At 43.6% G+C, this 22,353-nt stretch overlaps 1 protein-coding gene across 1 annotated transcript; it reads right to left on the bottom strand.

Moving 5' to 3' along the window:
• Positions 1 to 719: 719 nt before the first annotated feature.
• LOC123366765 (L-threonine 3-dehydrogenase, mitochondrial-like) lies at positions 720 to 22,116 on the bottom strand. Its single transcript, XM_045010465.1, is given in 10 exon segments — positions 720 to 1,951; positions 2,215 to 2,484; positions 3,974 to 4,064; positions 5,089 to 5,261; positions 5,361 to 5,510; positions 8,870 to 8,940; positions 12,450 to 12,492; positions 12,951 to 13,150; positions 21,895 to 22,022; positions 22,024 to 22,116. Coding segments are annotated over 10 exon segments (1,344 nt in total). The 5' UTR covers positions 22,102 to 22,116; the 3' UTR covers positions 720 to 1,811.
• Positions 22,117 to 22,353: the final 237 nt, after the last annotated feature.

Genomic DNA, 22,353 nt, shown 5'->3' with positions numbered 1-22,353 from the left:
ATAGCTCTTGGGTTTAGGCAGGAGATGGAGGCAGAAACAGACATTTAAGAACTTTTATTGCAAAAACTTGGTTGCCAAGTGAGTTTAGGCACCTACAGGATTCAGCAGAAGTTCTGTGCATTGCATTGATGCTCAACTCCTTTTGTGTATTCAGGTTTAAGTGGCCTCCAGAAGTCTAACTACTGTTAAACTAGGTCAGTTCTCTTATGTGTAACAAAGAGCAAGAGAAAAGGAGAGGAGCACAGAGTCACCTATAGTAACAAAGTTTTCTCCAGTAATAAAAAAAGAGAGGTAGACAAAGGCCAAAGGAACATGTGTCCTGCATGAGGAACCTGATTTCTTAATGTCAGGAAAGACCAAGCTAGCAAGCCTCAGAAGTGGCCCTTAACCTTCTGCCCCCATTAAAACTCATGCATCAGTCCCAGAAGCCCCTATGTATGAAACTAAAGTAGTAGAATAGCCCTTATCAACTGTAGCTAGAAGTTGGTGGCAAGGTGAGGTCGTACACTCCCCCCACTCTTTACATAGATGATTATGGGACATCACTCACAACTCAGTCCCATCAATTACAAACAAACAAACAAACATTCAACCTTTCACATAACCCAGCAACTAGAGAAACTTGTACTTTCAAGTATTAGATTCAGATAAACTAGAAGGCTGCCTTTGGCTCCATTTCTTCAATTTGTGAAATAAAGAAGTGCTGGTACAGTCTCAGCTTCTGGATTCCATTCCTCTGAAGCATACAGATTTATTATACCTACACATAAATAGTATCTACAAATACACATATACATAGCGCACAATGTGAAGTGAACGGAACAGGTATTTTCAAGACTGGCTCAGCTTTACAACTGACTCAAGTCTCAACCTACCTTTAAAAACTTGCTCTCTGCAGCATATGATCACAATGGTGTAGTAAATGGGACTGGAAACAGGCTAAATGTGGTGCTAATTCAAGGTGAACTCATTCCTGGGAATTGCCTACTTTAAATAGGATAGCTATAGATTCAGATATGCAACACAGATTTTAGTGTCCCAAATTCATCTTCACAATTAAACTGAAGTCAACAGAATTTCTAAAAACACGAAAAAGCTTGTTTTGAAAACAGTGTATTTTTAAAAGTGTAATGAATTCAAGTCTTGTTTTCCTTTACATTTATGGACATAAAAGTAATGCTACAAACATTCTGAATCTCATCTGTAAACAAATTGCAGGTTTACATAGCACTATAGCTACCTATAAGGTTGAACTATTACTAAAAGGTTTCCTTTTTAAATGAATAACTTTAATGACCATTGCCAAGTTTAAAAATAAAATGGCTCTTTTGATCTCTTAACTCTTGGTAGGAGAAAGAAGGGACAGTCCCACCTTCCTACAATCCACAATTAGCTATCTCCACTCAGGAAATTAAAATTAATGTATAATTTGTCAATTCTTCAGTATATGTTCTTCAGTACAAGGCTTTGTAATGTTGCTATGTGTTGTTTTCAGAAGGATACTCAGGCATTGGAATGACTGCATAGATTACCAGCCGTGTAGTGAGATGTTTTTTTCTAGCTTCTTAAATGCTAAAATTCAAGAATCCTATATGTTTCTCATTTCATGGTGCTGTAGTTTTACTAAATAATTTGGCACGGTCTCAAATAACCACACTGAATTCAAACTATAGTACTTCAACCCCAACTCTATTGCAATATATGGAAAGTTTATAATTTACCTGCTATAAGACTTAGAGCATAATGAACTAATTCTGCAGTTTCTCCCTGGTCCTCTGTCGGGGTTTGGAAACCATGTTTTAAAAGGAGTTTCAGTTAATCTGGGCTACCCGGGAGTCAGAGCCAAGGATGTTAAACATTGTGGTCACCAGTTCAGAAAGATCGAAGTCATGTTTCCATCCCCAATCCCGCCGGGCATTGCTGTCATCAAAGTTCATCGGCCAACTGTCAGCTATAAGGAAGGGGAAAAAAAACCCAAAGCATGAGATTTATAGCAAAGATCTTTCAACATTTCATAAGCAAGTACCAGAGTAGAGTTTCACACAGTACAGCAACCCTTCCAGATGTCATCAAGATCAAAACAAGTGACTAAGGAGAACACATATAGGAGATGGAGGGGGAAAAAGGGAAATATTGTTTTGTCCCAGCATCTGACTTCGCCCAGACAAGTTTGATACAGGATCACTAAAATGGAATGAAAAAGCAGGTACTAACCAATGGCTTGCCTGACAGCATCCACATTGTAGGTCACCTGGAGCTCAGGAATATGCTTCTTGACCTCTTGCACCAGCTCCTCAGGAGAGAAGCTCATGGCACTGATGTTGTACGTCCTCATGCTAAGTGAAGCGGCAGGTGCTTCCATGACATCTAGTGTAGCCTTCAGGCAGTCATCGATATACATCATTGGGAGGCGTGTGTCCGATTTTAAGTTGCACTGGAATTTGCCATTCTTTATGGCATCATGGAAAATTTGGACTGCATAGTCTGAAGGAAAAAAAAGTTTCTTTGTACTCCCCCATCTGTATTCATATGTTGTCTCTTATCTTACACTTAGATCATAGGCTCACTGGGGCAGGGACTGTCTTTTTGTTGTACTGTGTTTGTACACCAGCATAATGGGGTCCTGGTCTATGACATGGTCTTCTACATGCTATGGCAGAGGAGGGCAAACTACAGCCCACGGGCCGGATTTGGCCTGTCAGGGCTTTCAATCCGGCCCGCGGGATTGCCAGCTCTGTGGCGCAGCGGGGCTAAAGCAGACAGAGGGCTCCGTGCGCTGCCCTCGCCTGCAGGCACTGCCCCCCGCAGCTCCCTTTGGCTGGGAACGGTGGTACCTGCAGGCAAGGGCAGCATGCAGCGGAGCCGCCTGCCCCGCCCCGCCCCACCCCCCAGAGCCACTGCCAGACATGCTGGCCACTTCTGGGAGTGGGATGGGGCCAGGGCAGGCAGGGAGCCTACCTTAACCATGCTGCGCACCACTGCCACCCTGGAGCGGCTTGAGGTAAGCAGCACCAGGCTGGAGCCCGCACTCCTCCTGTGCCCCAACCCCCTGCCCTAAGCCCCCTCCCGCACCCTGCATCCCTTGCACCCCCCCATACAAACTCTGCACTCCCTCCTGCACCCCCACCCCCAGCCCTACATTCCCTGCATGGCTCTGCGTACAATTTCCCCATCCAGATGTGGCCCTCGGGCCAGAAAGTTTGCCCACCCCTGTACTATGGTAATACAAATAAATAAATATTAAAAATTCTTTTCAGAATTATAGAAATGCAGCCATCTCTGGGGTGGAAGGTGGCAGATGACTGAGGCACAACTTGGTGCATAGTTGTTGAGGTGAGGAAGGAGGACAGATTACGAACTCATGTCACAAGCCACCAAACAGCAACCAGATGGTAATGACTTTGAGTCGCTGCTGCATGGACTGGCTTTGAACAGTGAAAGGAATCAGATTTCATTCCTGTTCCGTGGGACTATCCAGCACCCCTCAGATTAATTTCACCAGAAGTATGATTTGTATTTTCAACAGCATTTCCGGAGTTGTTTACGTGAAGCAGTGTTTCACTTTACACAACCTTACAGTCCCTGAAAGTTTCACTTTCCCCCCCCATGAGAATTTTTAGATTAGGCTTAATCAGCAAAAATGCCCTCAAATGACTTTCACTGGATGATATATGCAGGTGCACTCTAAGTTAGACATCGACAGACATATTGTACAACACATAGAAAGTGCACAATATTTGGTATTAAAATATGATACAACAGATTTCTTGCCTGTGACTACACCTATGTATGATGGCCATTATTCATTTACGTGACTGCATTTCAAAGTGACTGGTTAGTTGTTTCTCAGTAAATGAGGTCACCAGACAATTACACACGGATGTCCCTCTCATCTTTGCTATGTGGGGCATTCAGCTCGCACACTGCAATGTTCTCACCTAAAATACTGAGACATGGAAAAAGAGTTTCCTACCAGTTGTTCCCCCACCAGGCTGAGAGTCAGCAGAGATAATTCCAGGGTACCTCAGACATCGGAAGTCTAGCCCATACCTGTAGTGGTAGTACTGTTGAAGGAGAAGACAAGCAAGGCTTTAGACATGAAACTAGGGGGTTGCATACTTTGTTGCTTCTATAGACTAAATGCACTGCATAAACCGACGGTTCCTTGCATCCCTCCATTCCCCCCTCCCACACACAAGCTCCTTTCCCTCTTTATTTCACAGATTCACTACAACCCCTCCATCACTCTTTTAATCATGCCAGTGGCTCTGTGCACACCCACGTCCCCGACAGCGCTGTACCCAATTTCCACCCCCACTCCTCCATGCCATGGACTGTGCTACAATCCATTTCCACAAGCCAAAGGCTTTGTGTGACACCACCCTCTCCCCCCGTCCTGCTTCCTCATGCCGTTGGCACCATGTCAGAGGTTAAGTGACCTCCATTCCCAAATACCAGAGGCACTGTGTGCCCCGCCATCATTCCTATCCTTCCCCCCTTTACCATGCCAGGATATGCAACATGTAAATAAGAAATATGAATTAAATAAGAACAGTCAGTTATTTTGATTTGATTTAATCCACTCTGATGATCTGTATTCATCCTGATCCCTGGAGTCATTAGAAAATATATTGTAGGAAGACTTCCTGGTACTAATGTGCCATTCCTCATTCTCCAAGCCATGCCATGCTGGTAACTGAGGCACAGGGAGGTTAAATGATTTTCCTAGGGTCACAAAGAGTAGCTGCACTGCATGCATCTGACAAAGTGGGTTTTAGCCCACAAAAACTTATGCCCAAATAAATGTGTTAGTCTCTAAGGTGCCATAAATACTCCTCGTTCTTTTTGCTGATATAGACTAACATGGCTACCACTCTAAAACTCAAGTGTTTGTTAACTTCCAACTTCATGCTAATTCCTCACATGAAATTTATATGATTTCTCCATCCCAAACCTCTCAGGAAAAGCATCAACAGCTGCCTCATACTACTAAGAAAATAGGTCTGTAGGAAGAGAAGATAGGAAGAGGAAAGAACACTGCAGTGATCCACCTTCCATCAAGACTAACAATCCATACAAAGTTCTTACTTCTCCCATGAGCTCAGCATGAACCTTGGAGACTCCATAGATTGTCCTGGGTCTCTGAATGCAGAGATCCGGAGTTGGGTTTCGGGGAGAGGTGGGTCCAAAGGCTCCAATTGTGCTAGGGACAAAGAGTCTCAAACTGTGCTCAGCTGCAATATCTAGAATGTTGTGCAAACCTGGAACAAACAGAAATGATCAGAATCTAAAAATCTCCTCCAACCTCTAGAGGGGTCATGGACTTGAAAGGCTAGTCAAACAGTGCTGTAATCACCTACCAGTAATGTTTACAGCTCTGGCCAAAGGAACATTTGCTTCTCCAACAGCACTGAGCAAAGCACTATAATGAAACAGCCAAGTAATTCGATTGTTCACCACTATCTCACGGAGATTCTTGTAGTCCAAGATATCAGAGTAGATAAAAGGACCTAAAGAAGTGGACCAAACAGAAAATTGGATGCTAAGATGGAGACTTTGGGATAAAATTCAGTAAAAAACAACAAGACGCCCAATGAGTCTGCAGGTTCTTGCCCAGGTCTTTATTCAGAAGTACCTGTCAGTACACTTTATGCATCAGATTTCTGCCTTCTATAGGCAGCAGCCACTAGAGTGCTCACTCTCCCTCTCTCAAAGATTCTATCACAAAGGCTCTGCAAAATTTTTCACAGCATGGGTCACATCTTAAGGACACTTTCTCATGGACATCTGCTCTTCCATGTGCAATCACATAACATCTTTGTAGCAGCTTCAGCACTTCACAGAAGAGTATTTAATGTATTTTGTCTACATTTAGCATCTGAAGACTAGAAGAGCTAACACTGTGTAATTAGCCATATCTGCAGACCACAGGCCAGTTTGGGGCCCTCTTTTCAAATATACTACCATCTATTGGCATATACCTACAGTGCAGTGGTTACCAACCAGTCGATTGCGATTGATGGGTCGATCCTAGAGGATCTCCCAGTCGATCGCGATCTTGGCAGCACAGCATGGCAGCCACTAAGACAGGCTCCCTGTCTACCCCGGCCTCAGACTGCTCCCAGAAGTGGTCCGGGGGGGCGTGCCCTTCACACACTGCTTCTGCCTGCAAGCACCACCACCCACAGCCCCCATTGGCCAGAAACGGGGAACTGTGGCCAATGGGAGTTGCGGGGATGGTGTTTGCAGTGAGGGGCAGTGCGTGGAGCCATGTGCCGCTGCCCCTTCCAGGGGTGCGTTGGCCTCTTATGGGAGCAGCAAGGGGCCAGGGTAGACAGGGAGCCTGCCAGAAGTAAGTGCTGCCCAGCAGGAGGCCGCACCAACCCCTGGCTCCCTCCCGGAGCCAGCACTCCAAACCTCCTCCTGCACTCCAACACACTGCCCCAGCCCAGAGCACCCACCTGCACCTAAACTCCCTCCCAGAGCTTGTATCCCTCACCCTCTCCTTCCCCCAAGCCCCCTACCCCAGGCTCATCCTAGAGCCCCATCCCACACTGCGAACCCCTCGGCCCCAGTCCAGAGCCCACACCCCTTCTTGAACCGCAGCCTCCTACCCCAGCCCAGTGAAAGTGAGTGAGGGTGGGGGAGAGCAAGTGATTGGGGTGGGGACACGAGGGAAGGGCGGAGCAGATCCCCGGTTGCCCTTAAATTCAAAAAGTGATCTTGGGCATAAGTAAGGTATAGACCACTGCTGTAGTGTGAGGTCAGAGACCAGCTTACATAATATTATTCTAGACTCGTTCCTTTTAATTTATTGTTTATGGCAAAAGGGAAGGAAAGGAGGCTAACTAAGTTCCAAGGCACTACTGCCACTATGTGAAGCCACACTGGCAATCTTGTATGGATTTCAGCATATACCACATATAAGAAAGCGATTTCAGTATGGACAAAACGTGGATTTCATTTCCCAGTTCTTATTCTTTTGGGAAAATTTAAATTGCAGCAACACTTAGGGCAGGAGCAAGAGGGTTAAACTCACTGGGATGAAAGCCAGAGCCAATTAAACTAAGATTTATTTTGGTCAGCAAAAATCAGGAGGGAAGAAGAGTGGGAGGAGATATTCAAAGCGTGTGTTAGTGTATCTTGCACCAAGGGAAAATTTTGCAAAGGAAAAAATTCAATTTCTGGGAAGATTTCACAGAAGTCAGAATGTATCACCCAGAACTTTCAAGGTCAAAGAAATACTTTGAAAAGTGGTTTCTCCGATTAATTTAAGAAGCAGGATCCCCTGGGAGAACAACATGAGGGGGAAAGGAGTCCAGGAGAGCTGGCTGTATTTTAAAGACTCCTTATTGAGGTTGCAGGAACAATCCATCCCGATATGTAGAAAGAATAGTAAATATGGCAGGCAAACACCTTGGCTTAACAGTGAAATCCTTGCCGATCTTAAACACAAAAAAGAAGCTTACAAGAAGTGGAAGACTGGACAAATGACCAGGGAGAAGTATAAAAATATTGCTCAGTTATGCAGGAGTGAAATCAGGAAGGCCAAATCACACTTGGAGTTGCAGCTAACAAGGGATGTTAAGAGTAACAAGAAGGGTTTCTTCAGGTATCTTATCAACAAGAATAAAGTCAAGGAAAGTGTGGGCCCCTTACTGAATGAGGGAGGCAATCTAGTGACAGAGGATGTAGAAAAAGCTAATGTACTCAATGATTTTTTTGCCCCCGTCTTCACGAACAAGGTCAGCTTCCAGACTATTGCACTGGGCAGCACAGCATAGGGAGGAGGTGACCAGCCCTCTCGGGAGAAAGACGTGGTTCAAGACTATTTAGAAAAGCTGGATGAGCACAAGTCCGTGGGGCTGGATGCACTGTATCCAAGGGTGCAAAAGGAGTTGGCGGATGTGATTGCAGAGCCATTGGCCATTATCTTTGAAAATGCATGGCTATTGGGAAAGGTCCTAGATGACTGGAAAAAGGCTAATGTAGTGCCCAAAATGGAAGGAGGACGATCTGGAGAACTACAGGCCAGTCAGCCTCATCTCAGTCCCTGGAAAAATCATGGAACAGGCCCTCAAAGAATCAATTCTGAAGCACTTAGAGGAGAGGAAAGTGATCAGTTCGGCAGAAAAAGACCTAGGGGTTACAGTGGATGAGAAGCTGGATATGAGTCGACAGCGTGCCCTTGTTGCTAAGAAGGCTAACATCATATTGGGCTGCATTAGTGGGAGCATTGCCAGCAGATCGAGGAATGTGATCATTCCCCTCTATTCGGCATTGGTGAGGTCTCATCTGGAGTATTGTGCCCCACACTACAAGAAGGATGTGGAAAAATTGGAAAGAGTCCAGCAGAGAGTAACAAAAATTATTAGGGGGCTGGAGCACATGACTTATGAGGAGAGGCTGAGGGAACTGGGCTTGTTTAGTCTGCAGAAGAGAAGAATGAGGGGGGATTTGATAGCTGCTTTCAACTACCTGAAAGGGGGTTCCAAAGAGGATGGATCTAGACTGTTCTCAGTGGTAGCAGATGACAGAACAAGGAGTAATGGTCTCAAGTTGCAGTGGGGGAGGTTTAGATTGGATATTAGGAAAAACTTTTTCACTAGAAGGGTGGTGAACCACTGGAATAGGTTACCTAGGGAGGTGGTGGAATCTCCATCCTTAGAGGTTTTTAAGGCCCTGGCTGGGATGATTTAGTTGGGGATTGGTCCTGCTTTCAGCAGCGGGTTGGACTAGATGACTTCCCTTCCAACCTTGATATTCTATGATTCTATACATAGTTCAAATGCCTGGCTGTGTCTTGCTGCAGATGAGCAACATCAGAGGCAATATGAAGACTTCTCTATACACTAATCCAGTCACTTACCATTATAAAAGACATCATCTGGTGGTTTTCTAATGTCAGACAGGATCACGTTGTTTTTTCCAAAACGCTTCCTGAAAAGGAAGGCACATGGTACAATTAGTTTGTACTCTTCAAGATAATGTGCCAGTCACTGTTCTGCTACAGTAGTTTTAAAAGGAACTAATCTGGAGAAGTCATTTGGGCAGAGTACATTTTATGACTTTGACATCAGTGCTTGCACTAGACAATCTTATTAATTCTCAAGGTATGTCTACATTACAGCCGCTGCAGTGGTACAGCTACTACTCCTGGGGGAAATATGTGCCAAAAAATTCTGCAATGAAAAACTAAAATTTCTGTGCACAATATTTTAAAATTCTGCATATTTTATATGTCAAAACACCACAATATAATCACACCAGTTTCAATTATTTTTGGTCATTTATTTCAAAATACCTGTCAGCAAGTATGTCTGTAACAATGCAGACAACAAAAAAGATTCAGGAAATGTTTTTTGACAAATAGATTCCTTAACAGGCATATTAATACAGAACTCTGAGTAATAATTCATTTAAACTACAATACAGAACCGTATTTCTCGCACCCCGCAGAAGCAGTGCAAAGGCTTGCAGGAGTGAGGGGTAACAGAGGAGCTGAGGAAGAGGGAAGTAAATTGCTGGGAAGGAGCCTGGGCATGAACTTGGAGGGTTGTTGGGTATAGGTGGAAAAAGTATAGAACAGGTGTTTTTGGGAAGCAGGGAGGGATTTTTAGGGCTCTTCCCCCATGCAAACCCTGGCTGACCCCTAGCCTCTCCCATTCAGTCATATGTTCCTGCATCCCTACGTGTCCTTGCACCCCCGTCTGTGTGTTCCTCCATTCCCACCCAGACACCCACTCCCCTCCATCCCCATGTGGCCCTGCACCGCATCCCCGTCTCCATGTGTCCGTGCCCCCACTCAGCCACCCCCACCCCCCTTCCCATCCCCATGTGTCTCTGTGCCCCCACTCAGCCACTCCCCTGTCCCTATGTGGCCCTGCACCTCCTCCCCTATCACCAGTGGCCCTGCGCCTCCCTCCCCATCCCCATGTGTCTGTGCCCCCACTCAGCTACCCTCTGTCCTTGTGTACCTGCACCCCCTATGCTGTCATGTGGCACTGCACCTCCCTACCCTCTGTGGCACTGCGTGTCCACTCCCATTCAGCCCCTGCCCCAGGCTGTCTTCCCCCACTAGCCCTTCTGAGCCTCCGTCTGATGCCCAGTAGCACCACGCTCACTGCTCCTCATAGCCTGTCTCTTGACCTGGCCAACAGGCTCTCTCTCTTCCTAGCTGGTTGGGAGCTGCTGCTGTGTTCTATCACCACAGCGCCCTCTGTTGGGCAAAGGGCAGAATGGCACCAACATTTTGGCAGAAGCTTTTTTTCTGCACAAAAAAATAAAAAAAATTGCATTGCGCATTAATTATGTGCATGCAGTAGTGAAGAATTCCCTCAGGAGTAAGCTACTGGGCTGCAGTTGTGTTGCTGTAGTAGAGCTGGTTCTTATATCAGTGGGAGGGTTTTTCCCCCCATTGATGTAATTAATCTGCTTCTCCAAAAGGCGATATCGTAGCTAGGTTGACAGAAGACCTAGCCACACCTACACATAAGGATAGGTTGGCCTAAGTGTATTGCACAAGGTCCAAAATTTTTCACAGCCCTGAGCAACACATCTAGGTTGATCTAATTTTTAAGTGTAGACCAGGCTCCAGACTTGGTGTCAAAGTTTCTCTCTCCTCAGAAAATTTGCAAACAAAAACTAGGTTTAGTAGCAGTTAAAGGTTGCAGCAGCACACACCATCCACCCATGTTAAAAAATGCCAGTAAGATGTTAAGGAACATGTACATTCTTTTGCACATTGTTATTGCCTATGATATTGGGGGAGGGATGGCTCAGTGGTTTGAGCATTGGCCTGCTAAACCCAGGGTTGTGAGTTCAATCCTTGAGAGGGTCACTTAGGGATCTGGGGCAAAAAATCAGTACTTGATCCTGCTAGTGAAGGCAGGGGGCTGGACTCAATGACCTTTCAAGGTCCCTTCCAGTTCTAGGAGATAGGTATATCTCCATATATTATTTATTATTACACTCTTGATATCATACTCCAACACTCCTTAAGGTTTGCATTTCCATCTCCAACAGATACCAGGAAGCAATATGTAATCCTGCTTTACCAAACTGCCACTAACACAAAACCTCAATAGTGACCTCATATGCTTTTATATCAATATAGCGGCACATCTGACATTCGGGAAGTTACTCTGCCTGAACATTGCTGAGGTCATTGCTAAGGTTTTGTGTTAGAGTGCAAGTTTGATAAAGCTGGGATACATATTGCTTTCTGGTATCTGTTGAAAACAGAAGTGAAAGCTGCCCCCCCCCCCAAAAAAAACCCACCAGCATTCAGACCACCACACTGTCCTCATCGACTTTGAGGGATTTGTTTTGGTGCTCCCATTATGGCTAAAATGCTCTATAGACAAATACTACCTCTATTTGTGGGAGCATTGCCACATTGTGGGAGCAGGACCTCTATGTATAGCTGATATCTAGGAATTAGCACATGAGATCAAGAACACGGATGATGGACAGCTCCTAGAGTGTTTTAGATTTCTTGTGAAAGCAATACAAAGAAAAAAAAGTGAGATAATCCAGTGAAAAAGTGCCAGAATGGATCATTTTATGCTCTTATTATTCTCTCTGCATCAATTCACTTTACATCAAACTACCATGAAAAATTCAAATATCATCAAAGTTTATATCTCATGGTTTCTTGCCCATTCAATTGCAAAATAAAATCTTAACATTCCTGTTATCCTTAACTATGATGCAGCTACTGCACTATAAGAGATAGTAACTTAAAAATAAACCTATCACTGAAATTCTCTTCAAGAAATACCATCAGTTATGGCAAGGTCCAAAAGTTTAGGTGTTTAGTAAGTTGGCAGGTTTTAGAAAACCCAAAGTGGTTCTCTAAAAAAATAAATATCAACAGTATTGTTAATCAAAAACGATCATGAAAAGAGATACACAAATTAAACATTTGCCTGAGGTATTGGGAACTCAAACCCAGCAGTGTGATAGTGAATGAAAAACAAAAAAGGAAACTTACCACAAGCTAAGGCCTTAGATTCTCAGAATATATGCTTAACTTTATGCACCCAAGTAGTTTCATTGAACCCAATGACGTGACATGTACAAAATTACATACATTTGCAGGACTAAGGCCAAAAATACCAACAAAAGGAAGGAGGACTGGTCATTTTTTCAGCTCTAAACTCAGTGAAAGGTATAAGAACAAACACAAAAGGTGTAAAATTATGGTTTTGAATTTTAGTTACAGCTTGGATTTTCTGAAGTAATAGCAGCAGTTCTAAGGATATTTTAGAATATGGACTTTTAAATTTTAAATGTCCCATTCAGGATTCTAAGATTCTTAGCTACAGTTTTCATAAGATTTTGGGTGCTCAACTTGAGACATTCAACATAACTAGTCACTTCTGAAAATCTTGAGTGTGGAGTTTTTAACTTCTTACTATGTATAAAATTACAAAATCATAACATACCTCAAGAGTTTAGCGAGTCCCACCCCAAGTTGGCCCAGGCCCCCTAAAGAGGAAAAGAGATTGTAAAAACAAAAGCCAAGTCAAAGAAAAGATAATGATATTGAAATATTGACTGCTACTTATGTGTCCTTATAGACCAATAGAAGTTCAAAACTTAATACTTCAATTACATTGTTATGGGAACCAAAATAGAAGAGTTTTGTTTACACAGAACTAAGAAACTTAATATGCTGTTTTAAGAGAAAGGGATGCTTTTACTAAAATAAACTGGCCAAAAAGACCACAATATAGTGCTAAATCTAACTGGGGGCATCAGGTACGTCTGCAATACAAAATAGTACATAATAATAATAATAATCTAGAGAGATATGAATACTCAAAACTCCTGGTTGTTTACATGGAATTTGTAGACGCTCAGCAACTCTCAGGATCAGGCCTCGGTAGAAAAAATGACTGCCAACTGAGAAACAAAAATAAGAATGAAGTAATTAAATGACTAACCTGTAATTAATACCCGAGGATGATCAGTCTCTGAAAAAGATACTGAATGGAAGCTGGCATCTGAGGTCACCTGACGTGGTGAGACACCAATACATCTAACTGGCACAATGGAAGTCTGACATCCACAACCAGGGCTCTGTAGCAACTGACTAAGGGTTCTGCCCAAGTTCTTTACAATTGCCATTTTTGTCTTAAATATGCTGTGAGAAGAGGTAAAGTATTAGTCACAAATCAGTCTATAAAAAAAACCAACAGTTTCTCAACATTTAGAACGGTGTAGAACAGTCTGTGTTTAAGGAAAGTTTTATGCAACCCCAGTCCTGTCTGAAGTACTGAAACTTGAACTAGTGCTATGACCTGCTAAATGCAGCATATGAAATAGAATGAATAAGGGTAGCATCACAAGCATGAGCAGAAGAAAATATTCACAAGTATAAAGAGTCCAGTGTAGCAGACAGTGAGAACCCAGGGTGGTGTCATTTCAGCTTTCTGCCTCAGTCCCTTTTGTGGTGAGCATCAGAAATCACGATTCCTACGGCAAATGGAGGCACAAGCTCAAAAAGCAACAGTACCTCTACTAGGATTGGAAGCTGTCACTACATGGGTTAAATGGATACATTCTGGAGCAGTGGTCCCCAATGCCGTGCCCACGGGCACCATGGCACCCACCGGGGCATTTATGCGCGCCCAGCATGGGAGAGAAGCCGTGGCCCCGTGCCTGCTGGGGACAGAACTCTGGAGCTGCAGGAACCAGTGTTCTCTGTCCTCCCGGCTTCTCTCCGTAATGCCCAAAAACCAAAAAACCCACCCCAAACGCTCCGACTCTGCAGAATGGATGGAATGCCGCCCCGTAGCACGAGGTGCCCCAGGCACGTGCTTGCTCCACTGGTGCCTGGAGCTGGCTGGCCCTGTATATGAGTAATTGTTGGTGCCCGCCACACTCTTCTGAAAACATGAATGTGCTACTGGCCACAAAAAGGTGGGGACCACTGTTCTAGAGACTACCTAAAGTCAAGTCAACATAAACATTCTCATGGCCTAGCTTTTCTTAACATTGCATCAAGAAGAAGCAATAACATCAGTGGAAACTGGAGTAAATCATCTGTGGAACATCACTGTCCCCAAACACACACTATTTACAGAATGAATGGAACCAGAGAAGCAAGCAAAAAGCAGAATGATTTATTATATATAAGGTTTCTGTTTCCAGGGTTTATTAAATCCCTTTTTTCAGGTTGTTTTTTTTAAAGCATTTTTTTAGTTTTATGCAGATGTGCAAAATTGGGGGCTTTGAGGGAGCTCCCTCTTTGAATATGTGGTAATAAGTAACATACCCTAGTACACTTAAACATAATATTGTTTCAAACAACACTATGTTAAAGCACACTAGGGATCCTTTAGTGCACACTAATAGGATCTACATAGACCAATTAACATGCAACACATTAGTGAACTAAATATCAACCCCCCCCCACCCCCTGACTGCATTATTGCTCCCTGTAGACAAGTCCTTAGGCACAAGTTACCATTTCCAGTATTTTTCTGGTATTTAATAAAAATCTATTTTTTATTAGGATTTTGTGTCTTTATTGGCTAATGCCAAAAATCAGAAGCCCTATTTATAGAGTCTAATCTACACAATTAACCTAATTGCTTTACAATCAAATACTGTTTCATAACAAAAATGGCACACAGTGCATGTAGTTCATACTCAATTAGAGGCCAGTCAGAGAGAGAGTGTCTGTCTCCATCTAGATCTATAGCTAGTGAGGAAACAGGGAGGGAGACTGAGCACTGTAGCCTTCTTTATTTACTTGAATAGTTAATATTTACTTGATTAGCGTTCACCTCTAGACAAGCCACAACATGCAAGTTATTAGATGGCAGACCCCCAAGAAATACCAAATCTTTATTACAGTCCCTTGTGGTGAAACCCCAATCAGAAGAATGGGTACATCCCAGTGTCTACGGTCTAGTCATCCTGTTTTTTCCAGCTATGTTCTGAGTACCACCCTCTCATATATCATGTTACACTAACACCCATTTTATCCTATGCTTATTCATAATTAATTCACCCCTTTTCTCCTTATTTGAACTTCTACACTCCACTATTTAGGGTCCTCACTTTTCAAAGGTTAATTATCCACCTATTTCACAATCATTAGCATTTGTATCACTAGCTGCTATGGCTTTACTGTGGTTAATATTTATGGCTGTCAGTTACATATGCTCCTTAAAAGTACCCTAAAATATCAATAACTTGTTTACAGTTTCTTATTTCATCCTAGTTAACTGATTTACTTCATTTGTTTATCACCAGTCTTCAGTCTAGCGACATCACAAGGTCACTTCTGTCATTTACTTATGTCAAGCTACACTTGAGCCTTTCCACTCATGCTTACTCTCAATATAGGTCCTTAGGCTAGGTCACTACTTGCATTGCAGCAGAAGCCACACCTTTAAGCATTACTTGAAATCCTACACATGCTACAGCAAGTATCCATTACGTATCCATTCTGAAATTATACTTTTTTGTTTTAATGAAAAATGTTGAGTTCAATCACTGAAGCCCTTCCCATCTCCCTCCCACACATCTCAATTCTCTGTCAGACAGGTTGACTCAGAGTAACCTCACAGATGGTTTTATAGATGCTATTAAAGAGGATTTCTCCTCTCCCCTTCTCATATGAACTCTTAATGTTGCATAGTAAGGAACAAAAGGCTTCTGCTGGAAATTCAGACAGCAATACAGACTAACACGGCTACCACGCTGAAACCTGTCTTAAAAACATTTCCAGCACAACCAGTTTCCAGCAAAAACTGCATCATGACTCCAATATAAATTAGTAGCATCACTTAACAGAAAAGAGGCATGAGGCACAAACTCAATTCTCTCAATATCCAGGTCTTAATTTGAAAAGGCAATTTTGAAATCTGTTATTCTGTTATTTTAAAGTCACCTGCATCACCTTACCACTTAAAGTAATTAGTAGTTTTGAAGATGGAAGGTGCTAAGTATTATTACGAATGTAACAAACTCCTTTTTTCAGGTAGCCTTCTCTTTTCTGACCAACCCAAAGAGAAAATATTCTTGTCTCATTTCAAATGTCAAACATCTGTTGCCATCTAGATTCTCTGACAAGCTCCTCATCCACTAGATTAGCTTGTGAGGGAAATAAATAAAAGAATCAATTTGTTCACTATCCTAATTAAATAAAACCAAAGAGTTTCTCCAAAGAAGCGTGTGTACTGAATTTTAACATTTATTTTTAATAAAATGAAATAAACATTTAAGATTATACAATAAATCAGCATTTTTTGCTTCTATCTGAGCTTACCTCTTTCTTTCCCTTGGTGATTTAGCAGAAGGGAAAGGGGTGTGTGTGTGTGTGGAATTTATAGAACCCTGCCTCTTTGCTAGGCCAATCAAAATCCTAAAAAGAGTAGGAGTTGGCCTGTACGTAAGAGAAAGGGGAAGAGGGAGGGAGAGATCAACAGCAGCCAGGAACACCTAAGAATCACATTTGTTTGATTTAAGAGGTCTTCACCACATGACATACAGTGTTGTTGTAGCCTTGTTGGCCACAGGATATTTGAGAAACATGTGGGTGAGGTAATATCTTTTACTGGACCCACCTCTTTTGGTGAGAAAAACAAGCTTTCAAGTTCGAAGCTCATCTCTCTCACCAACAGAAGTAGATCCAATAAAAGATATTACCTCACCCACCTTGTTTCATCAGGTGATAGGTAGAGAATATTGAAAATACGTAACAAGATTTCTTAGCTCAAGGGAGTATACAACATACGATTATCACTGAAAAACAGTTAAAGAGAATAGCTTTTAAATAACTGATAGAGCAAAGCATTAATAAAAAAGTGAACAGGCTTGTGTTAAAAAGCAAAGCAGCAATTCAGTGCTGAATAGCAGGGAAATTCCAAGTTTTTTAATAAGATCATGAAAAAAATATGTAATACCCTCACAACTGACAAGAATTTAACAAGTTAATATTTCAGTCTGCAATCCTTTTTCTGGAGTCTGACAAACTTTACATGTGCTAACAGGGTAACATGAGCACCTGTTGCTGACATAAAAGACTAAAACATGTTTATAAGTTAGCTGGCTGCTTTCCCCAATATCAGTTTGGATTAGGGCTGTCAAGAAAGCACAGTTAACTCAAGCGATTAACTCAAAACAAATTAACTCAATTAAAAAAATTAATTGCTATTAATTGCACTGTTAAACAATAGAATACCAATTTACATTTACTATCAATATTTTGGATGTTTTTCTACATTTTTAAATATATTGATTTCAATTACAACCCAGAATACAAAGTGCACAGTGCTCACTTTATATTATTTTTATTACAAGTATTTGCACTGGAAAAAAAGATAAAAAATAGTATTTTTCAATTCACCTCACAGAAATACAGTACTGCAATCTCTTTATCCTGAAAGTGCAACTTACAAATGTGGACTTGTAGGCTCTGAAGTTTTATATTGTTTTGAGTGCAGTGATGCAAAAATTCTACATTTGTAAATTGCACAAAGATTGCATTACACTACTTGTATGAGGTGAATTGAAAAACACTATTTCTTTTATCTTTTTCACAGTGAAATAGTAAAGTGACCACTGAACACTTTGTATTCTGGGTTGTAATTAAAATCAATACATTTGAAAATGTAGAAAAACACCCAAAATATTTAAATAAATGGTATTCAATTATTGTTTGATCACAGTTTTAATCGCACTGTTAATCACCAAGATTTTTTTAAAAAGTATTAATCACAATTCATTTTTTTAATTATTTGACAGCCCTAGTTTGGATATTAATGATTTTTTATAGCTCTCTAAGATAGATAATAAGGGAACTTATGAGTTTAATTTGTAATAAGTAAAGTTTTTGCAAGCTTCAGCGATAAATTAAACTGGAAATCAACCCCAAGGCATAAAAAGAAAGATCAAATCCCAGAACATAAAATCTCAGCTGTAGCTTCAGTAGGCTGTACAGCTGTTGTGTGACCCAGCTACAATCATGCATACATTTATTTTAGAGGATGTTCATTTTACCAAGAATACACAGTGTCATTGGAGGAGTGGGTGCTTTCACTATTAGAAAATACAAATATATGGAGAGAAAAGGACCAAGTGAGCTGGTGGTGTGTTAAAGTGGGGAGTACGTGGGTGAACTCCCCTAGTCTATCTCTAGGGAGGAGAGGGGCAGCTCTCCACTACTCCTTTAACCTCCTGGTCAGGTACTAGAAAGACTAAAAAGGGGGATTTTGCTACCCTCACCCCAGCATGGTTTTTTAAATCCTCCTTTCCCATATCTAGCTCCTTGGTGCTTGCCTCTTCTGCTGCAGCAAGAGTATGAAATGAACATGATTTTTATTTTCAGTGCTATACATAGCGTTTGGAATAGTAGCAGTGAAAGACAGAAATCACAGTTCTAAATATGCTGCAGTTTACAGCTTTCTTTGTCAACTGCAGAGGCACAAGAATTGTTTCTACACACTTTGGAACATAGCTGTGAAGCATTAGGTCACATTAAGAAGATTACCTTCATAACTGCAGGGACTAGACACTGAATTATTTTAAAAGAAAGTTTAAATTCTTCAGAAATTGTTGGTTTAGTCTCTTTACTTTTGGTGAGATTATTCTTTTGCTAGCTAGTATTTATAAGCCTTGAGTTACAGCATTAGGCTTTGTTCACTAGAGAACTACCTATCTATTTTAGTATCTCTGTTAAGTTGCGTGAAGGTTATTGGGGGTTTTGTGTTTGTTTCTGGAGTGGGTGGTGGGACATTCGGATAGAAGGGGTTTCAATGACCCATATCTAAAATCTACTTCTGGCTAGACTGGAAATTAGTTGGACGGGTTCATTCTATTCTATATGGTAAGGATGACACTATCACTCCATTCAACTGTCAGGGCTTGTCTACAGTTAAAACTCACAGTGGCACAGCTGCGCCACTGTACCGCTTTAGCATTGAAACCACCTATGCCGACAGGAGGGATTCTCCTGTCAGCACAGGTAATCCACCTCCTTGAGAGGTGGTAGGTTGATCAAAGAATTCTTCTGTCAATCTAGTGCAGTCTACACAGGGACTTAGGTTGGTTTCACTACGCCGCTCAGGGGTGTGCATGATTCACACCTCTGACTGACATAATTAAACTGACCTAATTTGCTAGTGTAGACCAAGCCTCAGTCTCTGTTCAAGAGTAGCTCCAGACTAGAACAGTAAGGGTGTTACTGGACTAAGGTGTGCTGGGGGACCCAGAGGAGGAAGCTTGCAAAGCACCTGCCTGCACTATGGTAGGCTTGTGTCCAACACTGTCCACCAGAGGCCAATCACATTATTTCAAAAAGGTCAGGAAGCCACAATCAAGATTTTTAGAATCTACCACAATCATAACATTTGTGCAACCCAGGTAGGAGAATGGGGAAAAAAGCCACCTGCAAGTGAAGGAACCTCAAATGGGGTAGCCAGCGCCTACACCTCCTTCCTTGCTGCACCAGCACAAGGAACATGTCAGGGCAGGGAAGACAAGAGCAGCAGGAGTGCAATGCGCTCTGGTTATCTCTAACTAGCGTGTGGGCTGTAAAGTAACAGCTGTTAGATCAGCCTCTCCAAAACACATTCCCCCTCTTCTTTTCCCACTATGTGCCCCAATCAGTCTGCACCACCATGGATGACAATGTGCCACACTGCTGCCCCCTCCCTCCCCCCACCCAGAGAGAGAGACTGAGGTTCAGTATAATTGTATTTTAAAACAAAGAAAGACAGATCATATCTGAGTTACAAGTTACTAAAAATATCAAGCTCTTGAAGTAGGTGACATGAGAAAGATCCTATCTCTACACTGGGACCTTCTTGGACCATGGTCTCTCCTGCCCCTCTGCAGTCCTTGCTTCCTCCCCACTGTACTTCTGCTCTGGAAGGATCGGAGAGTTGAGAGAGCGGATTACCATGGTTTCGCCTACTCCTCTGCAGTCTTTTGCTCATCTGCTTGGGCTCTCTACAGCATGCCCTCAGCATGAAAGGAACTACAGTAGTGCCTTTCATGCCCTCCACCCCAACACAGCAGCACTTAACCTGAAGTTGGTTGCTGAAACCAAGGGGGAAAACTAGATTCCTTCAGTTACCAACTGAAGCATGATTTTAAAAACATGTTACAGTAAGGCAAAAAGAAAAGCTGTAACTATTTGCCATGTTTTTCATAAAAGCCCCACTGTTACTAAGGTCTGCTTTAGAAATTACAGGATACTTAAAGAAGACAGAAACAACAGAAACTCATTTCTGTTGCCATGATGATAGGTCTAAACTGACAATTTACAGAAAACAGGTATTTTTAAAAACTCAATTATTTCAGTCTAATCCATACAAGAAAACAGCATCAGACAATGATTCACTAAACTAGGTAGGATTTTTCCCCCCAGGTTAAGTTCTAGTAAATGGATGCTTCTAACTACCTTAATAATCAGAGACTATAAATGCAGTAACTGCCAGGAGTATTGAAGTCTTAACCAGCAGGTTCCATTTTGTAAAATGCTTTTAGATACTTGGATGACAAGCACTAGAGAAATATTAAGTATTATTAATAATACTTATCTGTAAAGTCAAAGTCTCTAACCTGCCAGTGTTGGCACTTAGAGTGACACAAGTAACTGTCAGAATTAATCTAACTGCTTTTTTCCAGCTCTTTGGCTACCTTCCTTGTTAAGACCATGCCTGCTACCTCAGTATGACACAGCAAGCTTTTCACTTTAATTTTTAAAGCAATTTGATCTTTCTAACGCATTGGCATGGCACTTAAGAGCCAAACGCTGAGTTAACACTAGCCGTGACTAGGTGCATTTGGCAAGAGCCCCAGCTTATGCTGAAGCTGCAATGCATGGCACGCAGCAGCCCAGCCACTGATTTATAGGTCTTGCTTCATCCCTTCAGCTGCTGCAGGACCCAAACGGGTTGGTGCAAGAACCTCAATCCAGGCCAACCTGCCAACACAAATAAGACATCCTCTTAACCCTTAGAGTCCGGGCCATGCAAAAGTGGCCTCAACTCACCGCCTGGCCTCAACTCACACCTTTAAAAGGTTAGGAGTCCTTGTGGCACCTCAGAGACTAACAAATTTATTTGAGCATAAGCTTTCATGGGCTACAGCCCACTTCATCGGATCACGAAGTGGGCTGTAGCCCACCAAAGCTTATGCTCAAATAAATTTGTTAGTCTCTGAGGTGCCACAAGGACTCCTGTTCTTTTTGTGGCTACAGACTAACAGGGCTGCTTCTCTGAAACAAGGTTATAACCCCTAGCGCCTAGGTAGCACTTTTCTCAACACACTTTATAAAGGAGGCTCCTGCTAGAGCCCATTTCATCCCAGGGAGGCTCCCAGAGCGAGCTGGGGACACAGATCCCCCCGCCCCTCACTGGGAGTGGCAGCACCTGGGGAGGACGTGGGGGGGTTAATTCCCCCAAGACCACGCACAGATTGAGGGAACCCAGGAGTCCTGGCTCTCACCCCCGCGCTGGGCCGCGCAAGGGGGAGGGTCTCTCCAATTCTCCCCTCCCCCAGTCCCAGCGCGCCCCCTCCCGCCCAGCCGCAGTCCGCCCCCCCCCGTTTCAGCCCCCGGCCACAGGAACCCCCCCCCCCGTTTCAGCCCCCGCCGCCGCTATTCGGCTGAGCTGGGGGGGCGGGGGCGCCCGGAGCTGGGGGGGCAGGAAGGCGGCTGGGAGGGGGGAGGCGACCAGCCCAAAGCCGGGTCGGCTCCGCTGGGGTGGGGGAGGGGCGGACCCCAGGGCGCGGGGAGCCCGAGCTGAGGAGAACCAGCGGCGGGGCCCGCCCGCGGCAGCCCCCCGCCCCTCCCCCTCCCATTCATTCAGAGGCAGCTGCCCGGGGCCAGACCACCGTGTCCCGCCCCTCTGCCGCAGCGGTACTGACCCCTCCAGCAGGAATATGGTTGGTTCCGCTCGCTGCCTGGACCCCCCGCGCAGCAGCCCAATGGTACGTGGGCCGGAGCCTCGCGCACGCCGCGGCTGCTCCTTTATCAAACCGGCTCGCGCGGCCCCTGAAGCCCCGCCCCCACCTGGGAGCCTGAGCCTCCTGATAGGCCTGATGCGTTGGGAGGCGGGGCCAGAGCGCTCCCATCACCTCCGCAGTAACCGTGGAGACCGGCCGTACCGGGAAAGGGCCAGTCTCTCCCTGCGCCTCAGCTTCGCCCCCCCGCGCCGAGAGTGGGGAAGGCTGAGTGGTGATGTCATCGGGTGACGTCCTGCCATGACATCACAGGGCCATGATGAGGTTGTGCCAGAAGGGAGATGCTTTGGCGGCAGAAATGGGAAGCACGTGGTCTGGGGCAGAGCCGGGGGAGTCAGGACTCCTGGGTCCTTTTCTGTCCCC

Source organism: Mauremys mutica, chromosome 3 (assembly GCF_020497125.1).
Source record: "Mauremys mutica isolate MM-2020 ecotype Southern chromosome 3, ASM2049712v1, whole genome shotgun sequence".
Classification (NCBI taxonomy): Eukaryota; Metazoa; Chordata; order Testudines; family Geoemydidae; genus Mauremys; species Mauremys mutica.
Note: the sequence above shows the minus strand (reverse complement) of the source record. Positions and strands in the feature narration are given on the sequence as shown.